Source organism: Leptonychotes weddellii, chromosome 3 (assembly GCF_054177405.1).
Source record: "Leptonychotes weddellii isolate Sample4059 chromosome 3, ASM5417740v2, whole genome shotgun sequence".
NCBI classification, from domain to species: Eukaryota; Metazoa; Chordata; class Mammalia; order Carnivora; family Phocidae; genus Leptonychotes; species Leptonychotes weddellii.
Genome location: NC_138371.1, coordinates 14049045 through 14065887, shown reverse-complemented (window position 1 = coordinate 14065887; position 16843 = coordinate 14049045). Strand labels below are relative to the sequence as shown.

Genomic DNA, 16843 nt, shown 5'->3' with positions numbered 1-16843 from the left:
CTCACTCTCCCCACTATGAGCTGGCCTTCCACACCACAGCTAACATGGGAAGGAAGTAGGGCAGGAGGCTACAGTTAAATGCTGATCATTTGCCTGTATAATATCACATGACATCAAAACCCTCCCACAAAGCAAGTTTTTACTTCAGCTGATGAACTACAACCCGGTGTCTTATCATCTGCCCCTGGATCTTTCCCTACTTGTTTATCTCTCTACAGAGCCCTTCCACAAAGCTATATTCATGCCTTTTGGAAACAATCTTCAGACCCATGTCTGAAGTAATATAATATCCAGTGAATTTTCAAAACAAAATTTCAATTGAAAGATCCTCATAACATCATGACAACTAGGGAAAAAAGATAATGACCCACAAAAAAAAAGAACAAGGTTTTCATAATTTTTTAGCTTCGTGGATCAAATAAGTAACAAATTTGTTCAGACTCTCAACAATATAAGTTGGGGAAAACTTCGTACTTCATTTTTTTTAAGGATTTATTTGTTTATTTGAGAGAGAGAGAGAATGCATGAATGGGGGGAGGGGCAGAGGAAAAGGGAGAGAGAATCTCAAGCAGACTCCCCGCTGAGCACGGAGCCGGACATGGGCCTCAATCTCACGACCCTGAGATCACAACCTGCGCTGAAACCAAGAATTGGACATTTAACCAAATGAGCCACTCTGGTGCCCCAAAAACTTTGTACTTTAAATGGTATTGTAATACTTTTTGTTCACATGGGTGAAATGCAGACCAGGAAAAAGTTGACTCCCAGGTCTCCCACTTTGCTAACTCTGTGACCTTGAACTATTTGCTTACTACCTATGGGCCTCTGCTTTCTCAACTACTAAATGGGAGGAATAAAAAACTACTTCACAAGACTGTTGTGACAATTAAATGAGACAATACAATCAAAGCCCTTGGAAGAATACCTAAGAGATATTAAGTGTTCAATAACGTTAGCTATTGAGTATGAATGTCACGTTGCCATCTCTGTCTTAGCCACCCAAGAATTAAAGCCTTGCTTTGTTTTCCTAGCTCTGTGGTCTACAGCCAAAGCCTTTTGTGCCCATGAGCAAACAGGAAAGTACCCAAATAACACCTCAAATAATTGAAAGCCAGTTCGGCTTGAATGGAGACTTAGGTCAAATTTGCTTCCAAGTTTCATGGATTACTGCTAATTATCCCAGAAGCCTAATTTTGCCCATCAAGAAATTACTGGTTCACATTTTTGGTGTGGTCCCCAAAGGCAATCTAACCCACATTATTCCAGATGGGTTGTTTCAAATGCAATTTGAAAAATGGGGGGAGAATGAAATACTTAATGCTCAGAAAGAGAATTCACAACAAGATTTAAAATGCTTGATTAGTGGCACCTGGGTGGCTCAGTCAGTTGAGCAACAAGCTCTTGATCTAGGCTCAGGTCATGATCTCAGGGTCATGGGATGGAGCCCTACGTCGCGCTCCCCACTCAGTGGGGAGTCTGCTTTCTCTCTCCCTCTGCCCCTCTCCCTGCTCATGCTCTCTCTCGCATTCACTCCCTCTCTCTCTCTCTAAAATAAATAAATAAATCTTCTAAAAAAATAAAATGCTTGATTAGACACTAGATTCAGTGATGTCTAATGTGATGATGCCCAATGCCAAATATAGTACTTTCCAAGTAGGTAAATTCAGGACCAGCTGTTCATCCCTGGACCTTCTCATTCACTCTATACCCCCTCTCTTTCCACATCGCACTCTCCCAGCCCTTCTGTCATAGCTGCTCTCCAGCTCTGACCACTGTACAAAGAGCAGGTTGGGGAGAGAATGCATAAGGTTGATGAGGAGAAGTGCCATGCTCCCAGGAATATCAGAGGATCATGGACACACAGAGAGACATACTCAACTGCATCTTCATTCATCCCAACAGCAAACCCCCATAGAGAATTTCAGGATGATCATATTTTTGCATCATTAGGGAATTTCAGGGCCAAATATTCCATACCTATCTTACCTTCTGAACTATACAGATCTGTTGGATGACTTTAAATCCCCACTCGATCAAAAACACAAGAAACAAGTATTGGTGAGGATGTGGAGAAAAAGGAACCCTCGTGCACTGTTGGTGGAATGCAAACTGGTGCAGCCACTGTGGAAAACAGTATGGAGGGGTGCCTGGGTGGCTCAGTCGGTTGGGCGTCTGCCTTTGGCTCGGGTCATGATCCCAGAGTCCTGGGATCGAGCCCCGCACTGGGCTCCCTGTTCAGCGGGAAGCCTGCTTCTCCCTCTCCCAACCCCCCTGCTTGTGTTCCCTCTATTGCTGTCTCTCTCTCTGTCAAATAAATAAAATCTTAAAAAAAAAAAAAAAAAAAGAAAGGGTGCGCCTGGGTGGCTCAGTCATTAAGTGCCTGCCTTCGGCTCAGGTCATGGTCCCAGGGTCCTGGGATTGAGCCCCGCATCGGGCTCCCTGCTCAGTGGGAAGCCTGCTTCTCCCTCTCCCACTCCCCCTGCTTGCGGTCCCTCTCTCACTGTGTCTCTCTCTGTCAAATAAATAAAATCTTTTAAAAAAAAAGTTATTAAAAAAAAAGAAAGAAAACAGTATGGAGATTCCTCAAAAAATTAAAAATAGAACTACCATACGACCTAGTAATTCCACTACTGGCTATTATCCAAAGAATATGAAAACACTAATTTGAAAAGATACATGCACCCTTATGTTTATTGCAACATTATTTGCCATAGCAAAATTATGGAAGCAGCCCAAGTGTCCATCCATAGATGGATAAAGGTGGGGCATATATATACAAAGGAATATTACTCAGCCATAAAAGAAAAATGGAATCTTGCCATTTACAACAACATGGAGGGATCCAGAGAATGTAATGCTAAGTGAAATAAGTCAGTCAGAGAAACACAAATTCCATATGATTTCACTCATATGTGGAATTTGAGAAACAAAACAAAGAAAAAAAGAGACAAACCAAAAAACAGACTCTTAACTACAGAGAACAAACTAATGGTTACCAGAGGGGAGGTGGGTGCAGGGATGGGTGAAATAGGTGACGGGGACTGAGTACACTTATTGTGATGAGCACTGAACAATATATAGAATTTTTGAATCACTCTATTATACACCTGAAATTAATATATCATTGCATGTTAGCTGTACTGGAATTAAAATCAATCAATCAATCAATCCCTATTGGGCTTCTATGAGAATCTCCAATTACTGATGATAAGTCCTGTACCTACTTATTTTTAATTGGGGGATAGGAGAGGGAGCAGAGGTATTTGAGAATATTACAAAGGCAGGGATACCCCCCTAGTTAATGTCTGTGTACACACACACACACACACACACAGGTAGAGGCAAAGGCACAAAATTGTGTGTACAAATCTCAAGTCTCCCAGATTTCTTGAAGTCCATCCATGATTATCCTGGTCATCTGTGGACCTAGACTGAGATCATCTGATCTAACCTACCCCATATTTTAAAATTAAAAGAAAAAAAAAATCTGAAGCCAGCAGGATTACAGCATTGAATTAAGTGACTTCCTCAGCAGAACAGAGTAGGCAAGCTGAGACCAAAACCCACATCTTCTGATTCCTACTTAAATGCTGTTTCCTCAAATAGCTTCCTTTGCTGTCTTCCATTATCCTGGTGGTAAAAGAGTGCTAATTCCCTGTTTGGTGAAGTTCTTAGATGGAATATTTAATAAAACTTTTGCACATCATAAATATTTGCGTTCTTCCCCACTAAACGTTGATGCTTGCCATTATTTGCATAATAATACCCAGGAGGTGAATTAGGCAAATTAGTCTTTGGTGTACAATAATTCTCAGATTGTGTCCTCAGATTTGGCTGTGAGAAACACAACAGAGCTACGGGCTAAACAAATTTTTATTAAATACTGACAAAGGCCTAAGTTTTTATAGCTTTAGTGTCATCTCTATCCAGAAGACTTTAGAAATATTTTACTCGGGGGAAAAAAACAAAAAAGCATGTAGACTTGTTTGAGGGGTTTTTTTCATTGGGTGTTTGGCTTTCCCAGGTGCCACAAATTTAACTAACTCACACTTTCTGGCTATCACTCAAAGGGAGCTGACGTTGCTACCGCTTTCCCAGATCCTTCTAAAAACTAAAGGATTTTGTTCTGGCATTTTAATCAGTGATTAACTACTCCCTTCTTTTTCCTGCTGTGTTAAGTAAAAGATCCATATGCTGGGTGTTGTAGGGAATTTGTTAGGCCGTAGATCATAGCTATGGTGCAAGACATGATGTGTCTCAAGGGAACTAATGAAGCCATAAGGAATGTAAAGAGTCACCGGGTTAAAGCCACATTAGGACAGCTGTTAGGTTAATGAGGGCCCTGCTTTGGAGAGGAGGTCACTGTATAGAAAAATATGAACCACGCTTTATTGGTTTGATCCCATGTCCTCTGCAAGTTAACGGGCCTTTCTTATTCTCCTCTGACATTCATTGGGCCAGATGTGAATGCTGGGCACTGCACAAGCTGCATGGGTTTGAGATTTAGGCTGCCCTCCATCCTTGTTTTTGGCAAAGGCAGGAATGACAGATGACAACACGGAACACTTCCAGTTTTCCATCACACTCTTTGTTTGATTTCTTTAAAATCAATGTTTGTGACTCTGAGTGCAGAGCTGATCTTCTATCTGTCTAAAGGACTGACTCGGGATGTGAGGTTGGCCAGACAGGAAATATAGGGGTCAAATCCTCGAATGCAGTGGGCACTCCATAAAGGTTTGCTGGAAGAATGGAGATGTGAACAGGTCTGACTCCAGATTTAAACCAGGTAATCACAGAACTGTAATAAAAGCAATTAGATTTGATATACACAATATTTGTAACATTGTTATAGATAATATCATGATACATACACTACCTATAGTATTATATCATACAATGTATGTATGTAAATTATCATGATTTGTAGTTAGCGGTAGTCATTTCTGGAGAGGAACACTGTACCCAATGTAACAGATAGATAGTAGTTCCAGCTGTAGAACATCTGCACTGTAAGCCTCCACGCATCTATGACTCTTCACTCACCCTCCTACCCATCTCCTGCTTCCACCTCCAAATACCTTTTGCCACGGTCCTTTCCTTTCCATTCCCATGGCCCCTGACCCATTCATGCCCACTGCCCATCACATCAACTGTGAGAGCCCTAGCCTGAAACCCAAGCCCTCCACAGGATGTCCTCAGCCTAGATTTCCAACCATATTCCTCCCCGCCACCCTACCTCTTCCTACCCTCCAAGCAAACTGAACTATTCCCTGTTCCTTTGACATGAGCAAAAATGAAAGATCACCAGGTATGTAACTCATGTGCATCCAACTCTCTGTGCTTTTGCCCACATTAGTCTCTCTTACTAATGTACTCTCCCCATCCTCCCTGTCCAGAGAATTTCTATTTAGCTTCAAAAGTTCATCCTAAATCTGCCTTCTTCGTGAGCCTCTTTTGTTACCCAGCAAGATCTCATTCTTTCCTCTTCTCAACTCCCACTGCACTTTCTCTCTTATGGTACTTATCATATCTGTTTGTTTTTTAATTATTTGTGTTTACCTCATTAACCATATTAGACTGTAGCTCCTTGGGAGACTTGTCTTAATCCATCTTAGCATTCCTTCACTTTCTTAGCACTATGATGATATATGGCAAGTCAAGTTGAATAAGACAATCACTCTGACTAGGCTCTGTACCCTGGAAGAGGCTATTTCTGTAAAAACCTAGAATAAGAGAGGTAATCAGCTGCATATGAGAAAGCAATGATCAATCTAGAGACCATATCAACTGACTGGTTCACTGCTGAGTCTCCAGCCTCACTCTGACGATGATAAGGTAACTTAAGGAGTTTCAGGATACCCTAATACATTTTTAAGCCTTCAAACAGTGTTTTACTATCTTTATTAATACGGAAAACGTTATTCTATCAATCAATAGAAACCTATTATACCAAAGTAGTCTTTCCAGAGAGTTCAGACTACTTCTAAAAGTTCGGAAGATAATTCAAACTATTCCTAAAATAATATAGTTACTTGAAATGCTTCAGGACTACAACACCTTTAGAAGGAATTTTTCTTTATACACCTTTGCCCATCCTCATAATTGAAAGGCCATCAAGAGCAAGTATATAGAATCCAGCTACGTCTATCATTGATTAGTTTTAGGACTTTGGGTAGTTACTTCAATAGTCTGACAAATAAATTGGGGATAATAATAGTACCAACCTACAGTTTTAATGATGAGTAAATGGGTTAATTCATGTAAAGCACTTAGAACAGTGCTTGGTCCAAGGAGACCACTCACAATTTGTTTGCTATTATCTGTGTACCACCCCTGAAGTCCATATAGTGCCTGGTATGTAAGAAGGATTCCTGAAATGGGGAGTGAACAATAGGAACTGACACACTTCTGGGTGTTATATCTGATATAATCATATTCTCCTAATTATGATAGCCAAAGGCTAAAATAAGAAAACACATTTTCGTAAATAACAACAAAAAAAACCCTAAGAATGCAAAGAAAACAAATAGATCATTTTGAAATCTATCCACATAAAATACTTATATCCAACAACATGACAGAAAAGGAGCCAAACATATTGATCACATTGATAAATTTAATTCGACTTACCCACCTCTTAAGTGAGAAAAAAAAAAAATTGTCTGACTGGTTAGCAAACTAAAATACTGCTGGATACAATAGACATACCTAAAACAAAAGACATTCAATGGGAGTGATCAGGCAAATATAAATAAAAATTAAAAAGAGATCACGATAGTGCCATCAGGACAGGGCAAAAGACAAAGAAAAGGCACTAGAGAGAACGTGGTGGGAACTTTATGCCACTAAAGGGCTACAATTCACAGTGAGGTACCATTCCTAACATATTTATTCTCTGGGTTTAAAATCTGCCTTAGGGGCGCCTGGGTGGCTCAGTGGGTTAAGCGTCTGCCTTCGACTCAGGTCATGATCCCAGGGTCCTGGGATCGAGTCCCGCATGGGGCTCCCTGCTCAGCGGGAAGCCTGCTTCTCCCTCTCCCTCTGCTTCTCCCTCTCCCTCTGCTCCTCCCCCTGCTTGTGCTCTCTCCCTCAAATAAATAAATAAAATCTTTAAAAATAATAAAATAAAATAAAATCTGCCTTAGATGAGAAGACACTGTTTGGTTTCCTGGTCCGGATTTAATCAGGGCGTGGATGTTTAGAGTCAGTACCTGGACTCGGGCCTCGGTGAGCTTCGCCCTCTGTGCCAGTTCCTCCCTGGTATAAATATCAGGGTAGTGGGTCCTCTCAAAAGCTCGTTCCAGTTCTTCAAGCTGTTCTGCTGTGAAAGTGGTTCGGCTCCTGCGCTGTTTTCTCTTTAGTGGCAAATCTGGTTCAGAGTCAATGTCAGAGCCTTCATCGGATTGGGGTGCTGAGGCTAAATGCATGGGAGAAAAACAGTGATAAAACAGGAGTCAAAACACAAGTTTGGCCAGGATTTAATGATTCAAATCCTAAAGTACATTCCCAGTGTCTTCACAGACACCAAGTCCCTCTGTGCAGTATTGCATTTATTAAATGATATTTAATCTCTTCCCCTACTTTGTCTCCAAGCCCCCCAGGCAGAAATCATTGTTCTCTGCATCTGTCACCCTAGGTCCATTATGAGATCTTAGAAAACAGGGACAGGCATGATTCCATTTTTATGGCCCTTGTGCTTAGCACTGAATGGGTCCTCCATTTGTGTTTGACAAATGAATCAGATTTAATGTGGTTCCAAATAAACTTTCACCACCTTTGACAGGAGGAAATCCGTTAACAGATGTGAATTTTTTTTTTTAATCCCAAAATTGACTTAGTATCTAAAAAGTCAATAATAGTAAAATGTTATAGGATTCCTACAAATTTATAGACTCTACTCCTATAATAGAAATCATATTTAAATTTAGTATCTTATTACCAGATATTGAGAAATGTTTAAGGAGAGTTTAGATATTGTTAATGTGAACCTCAAGAACAGACTCAAGAAAAAGCAGGCATAGTCTAGTAAACTATCTCTAAACCGAAGTTCAGAGTCTGGGTCTCTGCTGAATGGTGAACAGCTACCCAGGACCGCTGCCTAATTTGAGGAACACGGTGCAAAATAAAAATGCAAGTCCCTGTGTTCAAAAATTACTACAAATTTTGGGATGGCCACAACAGAGCATAAAAACCAAACACAGGGCCCTTCTGAGCATGGGGCCATGGGTGGAAGACTGCATAGGCCACGTGTCCCAGAAACCAGTCCCCTGCAGGCCCCTCCCCAGCAAAGTTTGAATTTGTCTGTGTTAGCCTGCATCAGGCAAGGAGACCTTCCATATTGAGTGTGTGAGTATCTACGAAAGAGAAGGAGGGACTGGGAAATTAGATAGGAATTTGCACTGATGATAAAATATGGCGCCCGTGAGTTCTTCCAGTAACTGAGCACCTGTCAACCTATAGAAGGTTCTGAGGTTTGAGGGCACAGCAGACACAGGGCTCTGGGCAGGAAAGCAGCCCCTCGCAGAGGCCCTGGGCATCGGGGCAGTGGCAGAGGGCCATCAGAGGGCTCTCAGGCACCCACTCTGAGCAGAACTCAGGAGCCAGGGCAGCCACACTCCTGAGCATATCCAAATACACTCTGAAAACTCCCCAAATAACTGGGGGATCCTCTGGGGAAGGGGCTGAAATGTGCTGTTAGCAAATGGAGAAGGAAATCCAGAAAATTGTAGATTATTAATTTCATTGTCAAGGTAACTCCTTTGCACTCTCAGGTTGTAGGGCCTGGGGAAATCCAGGTGGTGCCAGAAGCAATGTCAAAATGCAGTATTTCCTACACCACTCATTCTCTTTTATCTTAAACTCAAACTCAACTCTGCCCTACAGAAATCTAAAATTCCATTCGACTTCAGAATATTATATTATGAGCTGCCCAGAGGGGTGTACATCCAAAATAACCCATAAATAGAATTTTAAGTTTGTTTAATATTTAATACGCTTACAATTTATTCACCTTCGAACTGTAAAATTAAGAGAGCGAATTAATAATGTCTATGACAAATTAAAGAAAAACAAGTGCTTGCAGATAAAAGCAAAAGGGAACTGTAATGTATAGTGCATCTACTATATGTTAGCCCTTACACTTGGTGTTCCAATTACGTTGTCTAATTTGATATAAATTGGCCTAATTTGAAATAAATCTTATTTTAGGATACTTAAAAAAATAAAACTAGACTTGCTTTAGGTATGGGAGTATTTTAAAGGAGAATTAACATGCCAAGAAATGTGCATTGCATTATAAACTTCAAAAGCTCCCAATACAACTTACACGTGTTTATGTTTGATAAATGTGAGTCAAATTAAAAAAGCAATAATTTGTGCATCACTGTAGAGCAGTGGATCTTGAACTTTGGGAGCATCAGAACCACCTGAAAAGCTTATTAAAACACAGACTGCTGCCCCACCCCCACCCCCACGGTTTCTGTTTTTGGGAGTGGTGGATACCAACTTTGCTGGTCCTAAATGACCCTTTGAGAACCACCTCTATAGAATATTCCAGATTATTATTTTCTCTCCCCAAATTCCCAAGTACATAAAATATTTCCTGCTGTAACTTATCAAAACAATGGTTCCACACACATATTTTTAAATTATAAATAATATACTTCTCAAGAAACAGATTATTCGTTCCCCTAAGACAATAAATCGCCATAAAATGTTTCCCTTCCCTGCTTCCAGTTTCTGTTGCCCTGACTTTTCCGTCTTCTGTGAATTCAGGTAAAAAACCCAACAGCATTTAAGGACTGACCAAAAGCTTCCTCTGCCTGTGAGAACCTTAAACCTTTGCTTGCACTTTCTCTTACTATGATCCCATTAGGATAATAGTATGTGGAAATTTTCATGTTTCCTCTGGGAGTCTCTAAGGTTATTAAATCCTCCCAAGTAAATATGATGTGCCATGCACTGTCAGGTCAATTAATCAGAATCATCTCCAGTTTCTGAAGAAAGGGGGCTCCTGAAATGTACAAGTACCAGCGAGAGTTAATTCTGAGGGTCAAGACCACCATGTTTCACCTTAACAATCAACATCCTCCGGAATATAAACTTCGTGAGCTCAAGGCCTTTTTCTGCCTTGTTCACTGCTGGATGCCTTGAAACATAGTAGGTGTTCAATAAACACATGTTGACAGAATGGAAATGCCTGGTAGAATTTAAGTTTTGAAACAACACTGATTTTGCTGCCCCTATTCTGCCCTTCTGAGTCTCCCAACATCTACTGAAATGAGATTTGGGAGTCTGTAAATCCTCAAAAAATGATTTGGAAGATTTTGCAAGCATTTGCATACCTGAATTTTTCTGGGAAATAATTATCAATTTTTTCAGAGGATTGTGATTTAAAAAAAAAAAGATGAAGAATCACCAACAGCTAATGATTAAAAAGCCTCAGAATGTCTGGGAGTTCAATAGGACAGCCTTTACCACTCAAAATTAACAAGCTAACAAATCACTACTCGTATTTCTAGACTGTTTATTCAAAAGCAATCCAACGGTTGTATCACTAGAAAAACCTCCAAAAAACCTCCATAAAACATTCAAAAGACACTGAGGAAATAACTTGCCTGATTTTTCTGCTGGAAAATTATCTGAACCCACTGATCCTTCTTGGCAATATGAAGCCACAGTTGTACAAGTTAATTCTAACTTTCCTCCATCTGTACACCCCAAAAGGATGTGGGCTTTAAAATACGTTAAGTCGGGCGCCTGGGTGGCTCAGTTGGTTAAGCGACTGCCTTCGGCTCAGGTCATGATCCCGGAGTCCTGGGATCGAGTCCCACATCGGGCTCCCGGCTCAGCGGGGAGCCTGCTTCTCCCTCTGACCCTATCCCCTCTCATGCTGTTTCTCTCTCTCTCTTTCAAATAAATAAATAAATAAAATCTTTAAAATACGTTAAGTCAGCAACCCAAGATTAATCTACCAGCTAGGAAATACTAGCTATTTCTAAAGATGGAAATACTACTGTTTTTTATGTCATTCAATAGAAACAAGATTTACAGAGAACATGATAATGTCATGAATTTGAATCATTCCGTTCTTACCAAAAACAAATCTGATACTTACATCCCATCGCAATAGCACAAAAAAAAATCATTTTGTTGAAGTCCATTTATTTTACATATTCAACTTTAGACCCTAGATACAACGTACCTCATCCTGCTTAATATTACACTGAAGTAAAAACAAGGCTTTTTTTTTTTTTTTTTAGATAGCTCATTATATTTGTCTCTGCACAGAATATCTAATGCTCTAACTTGGACATGCAAGCACCACCAGCCAGACCATTATCTAAATGAGTTCATAGATTGTGAGGATAGAGCAACTAGATTAAATATAATCTCTTCAGTAAAATCATCTCTTTGGATTATTTCTACTGTCCATCCCTAATATGAAGGGGAGATTTTCAATTACATTTAAGCTGCTCCGTCACATTCTACACATGCCTTCACAAAGTTTGCTTTATTATTCACTAAATAGAGATATTGCTCCCCAATTTGAAATTCCACAATAGCACTCATATGAAATTGTGTTAATTAATTGAATTTAAATTTAAAAAAATTTTAAAATCCATATTAACATATAATACATGCCATTCTAAGTGGAAATTATATTGCTTTAAATTGCATGATTCTCAGACTTTATCCCAATCCATATTCTTATCAGATTTTGAAAGTTTTGACTCTATTTTCAAAACCCCCTCACCATCCATTCTCTGACTTAGACATTGATGTAACTCAATGTCTCCAATGAACCTGGAGCAAACCTTACCAAGATGAGGATTTCTCTCTCTTCCCAAAGTAACTACACAAAAACCCTGTGAAATAAATGCACCATTGCACAAAAAAAGGAAACTGAGACTCAGAGACATTATTCAGATCACACGACTAGGGAAGCTAGGATTTGACCCAGGTCTATGGGGCTTCAGGGGACATACTTTCTCTCTTCTAGCCAGGTATGTTCTAAATAGGTGCTGAGTTTCTTTCTCTCTCTCTCTCTCTCTCCCTCTCACACACACACACATAACACAGAGTCCTTTTGAAGAGGAGTACCAGAAGCAAATCCAAACAGGAATTCCAATGCAAATTATTTAGCTGATTGCCAACTATTACTCTCATTTGCCCCAGATTTTCAAAAACGTCCTAGAATCAAATGAAATTTATGAAAACACAACAGTTTGATTAATATTATACATCAAATCAAACAATTTTCTAATTGAATTTAATTCAATTCAATGAACATTGATTGAATTCTTTGCATATTCAAGTGTAGCTGTTAAATAAGGACAAAGCTCTAAGAAATGAATCAGTTTGCCAAGATACTGAATGAATTTATTTAAGAAAACAAAACAGTCAGTGTGACCATTTGCAGTCTCCCTTAAGAATCATCAGCAACTCCTGGTCCTAAGACCCCGGGTCCATCTAGAACATACTAGTAATCACAAGCAGTTGAACTGATCACTCATTTTATAGCTTTACTAAATCCTTCTTTTTTGCTATTAAAAACATGTTAGTGAAAGGATCTCAAGTGTTGTAAAGTAACATCAAACTGTTTTCAAACCAAAGGGCAGGAATAAATAACTTGAAATCCATTGGGATATTCACAAGTTATTCAGCAGATGCCCCAGAGTGATCACAGGAAAATATTGTCTCTCCCCAGGTACCTCAGTGTTTCAGCTCTGTGCTTTGTAAGAAAGTTCATTTCTTCTTTTTCTATCTCAAGCTAATTTTAGGTCTTAGGAGACAAATTTTTAGTTATCCCAATGATTTCACATTAACTCCCAAGATGAACCTTGGGGAAGTGGACAGCATCAGTTTAAAAAATAAAAATTAAAAAAAAAAGATCCAGCATAGGCAACAATCATACCCCACAGGATTACAAATTCTTCCTTCAGAAACAAATCAAACTGGGAGGAGAAAGCTGAAGTATTACCACCAGTGGACCAACCATGAAGTTTAATTAAAGAAGGAATTACAGAATTAGAGAGTATGTCTTTGTCCGTTAACCCCTTGTGACCTCTTCTGTAGCCTGAAGAAATATTTCATCCTAGTTAACGCTATTATACATGAGATCTTACCTCAATTTTATAGGGATTTAGTCACGTGGAATTCTATAATTATTGGTTTCCAGACCAATATAATTCAGAGATGGGAGACAGGCAAAAAATGGAGAGACAAAATAATTCACAAGCATGAATTTGGCACACTGTCTTTCTTCTCAGCAAGACCTTTCATTTGAATAATTAAAGAATCAAAACATGACAACCATTTAAACTCTATGTTTGTCCCAGATATAATACAATGCAATTTACAGACACAGAGGAGGTGGGGGGGGGGGCGGGAATCTCTCTCTGCGGGCTCTGAGGCTGACATCCTTAGTCATCGGTCATTTACTCGAAGATAGCCCAGACCAAATCAGATGGTCTTTCCGTCTGTACTAATCTTTGCAAGCTAGACCTGTCAGCATTGGTACTTAAAGCTGTGTCCCGCCGATTCGAAAAATAATCATAAAATAAAAATAGGAATCGTGCCTGAGAGCTCCCTGAGATCATTTCCTCCCGGATCTGAAGGTTTCAGGGTATCTGGCAGGTATATTCCACAAGATCTTTAACGGGTCAACTCGAAGTTTGGTACACCTGCTTGACTAATTGCAGAATGTCTCCTGTGTTGGTTTTACCATCCAATGTGAAGGGGACGTAAGGACAGCTAACTGTTTTCTGATGTGAAGTGGCCCTTTTACACTAAGAGAGATGTGAATGACCTCTCTCGTGTTTACTCGGGTGAAAGCCAGGAGGAGTGAAGCAAGACTGATATTCCCTCACAGGCCCAGAGTAAATGACAAATGACATTTTCCCTTTGTGATCTTTGGGATTTTTGTTGACTTATTTGGAGGCTTTTGTTGGATCTCAAGAAATGGCCTGTGGCTGAGGCCTATTCTACCGATTTCCACGCTCCATCTGTGGAATCCATCAACGGGGCATTTACCCTCATTCAGGGCTCTGACACCTGCCTGGCAGGGAGCAACAGACACAAAGACAGCCGGGAGTGGATGAGAAGGGGGAGGTTAGGTTGTTGTTTTTTTTTTTTTTTTTTTCCAGAGGAGGGAGGCGTGGGGGGGAGGTTGAAATGGATGCCCAGTAGGGGTTAATCCAAGTCAGTTGAGAGACTTCAGCACCTGGAAGCTTCTCTTCCACATTAATTCACAAGCTGAGAAGTAATCGGCGACATTATTTTTTTTAAGTGTGTTTAAACTTTAGAGATGTCACGAAAAGAACAGAGATACACCTCTGAAAGAAACAAACGGACGACTTAGGACAGAATCCAAAGGTAGATCTAGAAAGTGTGTGGGACGTAACACACTATCAAGCCTTAAAGCGAACTTCCCAGAATTCCTAAACTCAGAGCTAGGATTTAAGGAGCTGTTATTTTGTGGGTTGACAAACTAGGAGAGATGGTCATCAGGGGTCCATCTGGGGGTGACGGGGTCTTTCGTTTCCGTTGCCTCTACAACTTCTCCAAATGTGCCAGCCAAGAATTTTTAACAAGTACCAAAAAAAAAAAGAAGTAGGACAATCCATGGCAAGAATATTCTGGGCTCTCTCGCAGAAAGGTTCTTTTCAGAACCCGAAATCTCATTAAGAGCCTCCAGCCGTCTCCCCACTCGTGCTCCTGCCCCCAGTCCCCATTTTGGGCGCTGGAGAAATGCAAGGCTCTTCCCCTCCCCTCTGACCCAAGCCCTTCCCTCGGAAGCCGCCTTCTCACAGCACGGGGTCATTAGAAGGAAAATAAGCTCCTGCCAGGTTGGGGCTAATCAAAATAGCACAAATAAACCCTGACACTCAACAACTCCCCGAGTGCCTGCTGCCCTGGGAGCAGAGTACAGATTGGGTATGAATATGGCGGCGGCGGGGGCGGCCGGAAGCCCGCGTGTGCTGCGCGCGCGCCCGGGAGTGATTGCAGATGCGCAACGTGGACCCTCGGGTGTTTGTTTAAGATAAGGCATGACAAGCGGGGCCGGCCGAACTGGCCAAGCTGCCTCCGGGGCGTGGAGCCGCACGGCCCCAAAGACCGCCCGGAGCCTAAGGTCCCATAACTTTGAATTTCAGGTGCGTGCTGGATCTCTCTCGAGGTCACCCTGCGAAACCTTACTCCGGGTGGAGTTCTGTCCCCACAGCCATCCCCTGACCAGTGGTCACTGAAAAGGCCGCCTTTGTAACAGCCCTGCTAGTGGTGATTGTTAGTAAGAATACATTTACGTAAAAACGGGCTTGTGCCCCTTCTCTCCCCCCAAGCCGTTTCAGCACCTCCTTGCAAAGGCTTCAGGGGAAGTAAGGGATCACGACTCGTTCAGAGACCCCGAGGCTGACCCAAACGAACTCCGTGGCTTCTGGAACCCTTTGTTTTAAGACCTGCGTGTGTGAGACAAGAACTGCTTTTACAGAATGAATCTCTCTCACCAAGAAAAGATGAAGGCCCACTTCCCTACCCCACCCCTGCGAATGATTTTTTTTTTTTTTTTGGCAATTTTTTTAATGGCTTTTTTAAAAACTCCATGGTAACTACCACCAGAGCATTTCAAAGAGAAAAACAGAGGAAAGCCCCAAGAAAATGTGTTGCTGTTCAATTAGGAAAACTGATTAGTTAACTAATTAATCAGTTAACAGCTTTCTAAGAATAGTCTCCGGTGATAAGAGTTTCCCCCTCAAGAGCTGAAAAGTCAGTCATAATTAAAATTAAGAACCAGAGATCCATCCATGTTCTGTCTCCATGACCCTAAGAGCAGGGAGCTAGGTTCTGATTCACCGGGACTGGACTGCGTAGAGCAAAGAAAGGTCATTTGCACACTGAAGGGGAACAGGAAAACAGTAGTTCTTGTGAAAGGAAAAGAGCCAAGTGACTTTTATTTACAATTGCCAAGAGAGAGGCCATTATTGACCATATGTGCCACAATTACCCTCTTATCATGGGCTGGCCATCATGTCCTTTGGGAGCTGTTAATGAACTGGGTAATTGAGCTGCTGACATGTGTTACCAAAACAAAACAATAGGAAGAAGAGACAAATGAACATTTTATTTGCCAATCAGAGTAGGTTCAGCTTTTCACGGGGCTGCAGCTAAGTAACTGGCTGAATACATAAAACAGTGCATTGAAAGCAAGCAGATGCAGACACAATAATAGTTAACTGACAGCTTATGGCCCATCTGTGCTTAACATTTTGTTAAAGAAATTACTTGACTTGCTAAAGAGACAAATCATACAGCTGCCCCGAGTGCTGCATTATAAGAGATAAATCATTAGCTAAACTGTTTCATGCTTAAAATGACAATGCTTATTAACAGTTATGTTGGGACATTTTGTCAGCACAGCTAGACACAGTTATTACTTGCTAAAAATGTGACAACTCATAGATACTCAATAGAATGGAATTAGGGGAAAATCCGAACACTGTGAACAATCTGAAAGAACAATAAGCATTTTTAATCTCTCACAGTGAAATATGCATTTCTAAGATGACACAAATGGAAAACAAACAAACAAACCTGAGAAATGGACCACAAGATCATGTTCCATGTGGTAATTATGTACCTTTCTTCCATTTGCACCTTATTTATTCAGAACTGCAGAATATTAGAAATGCTCTCATTCTGGGTTGAGTACCATTAATGTCCCCAGTGATATCAGAACAAAAAATAAGCAGCTTAAGAAATAATTGTGCGTAGCCACTGCATTTTCCCCAAACATATTCACCTTCCTCCTTTGGAAAAGGATCTCTTTAATAGGGAAAGAAAAACC

At 40.7% G+C, this 16843-nt stretch overlaps 1 protein-coding gene across 1 annotated transcript in view; it reads right to left on the bottom strand.

Moving 5' to 3' along the window:
- The window catches only part of PAX3 (paired box 3), a 96225-nt gene that overhangs the window by 23822 nt on the left and 55560 nt on the right, over positions 1-16843 (bottom strand). The window contains exon 5 of the mRNA XM_006743561.3: positions 7212-7417. Coding sequence (XP_006743624.1) covers positions 7212-7417 — 206 coding nt within the window. The remainder of the gene's footprint in view (positions 1-7211; positions 7418-16843) is intronic.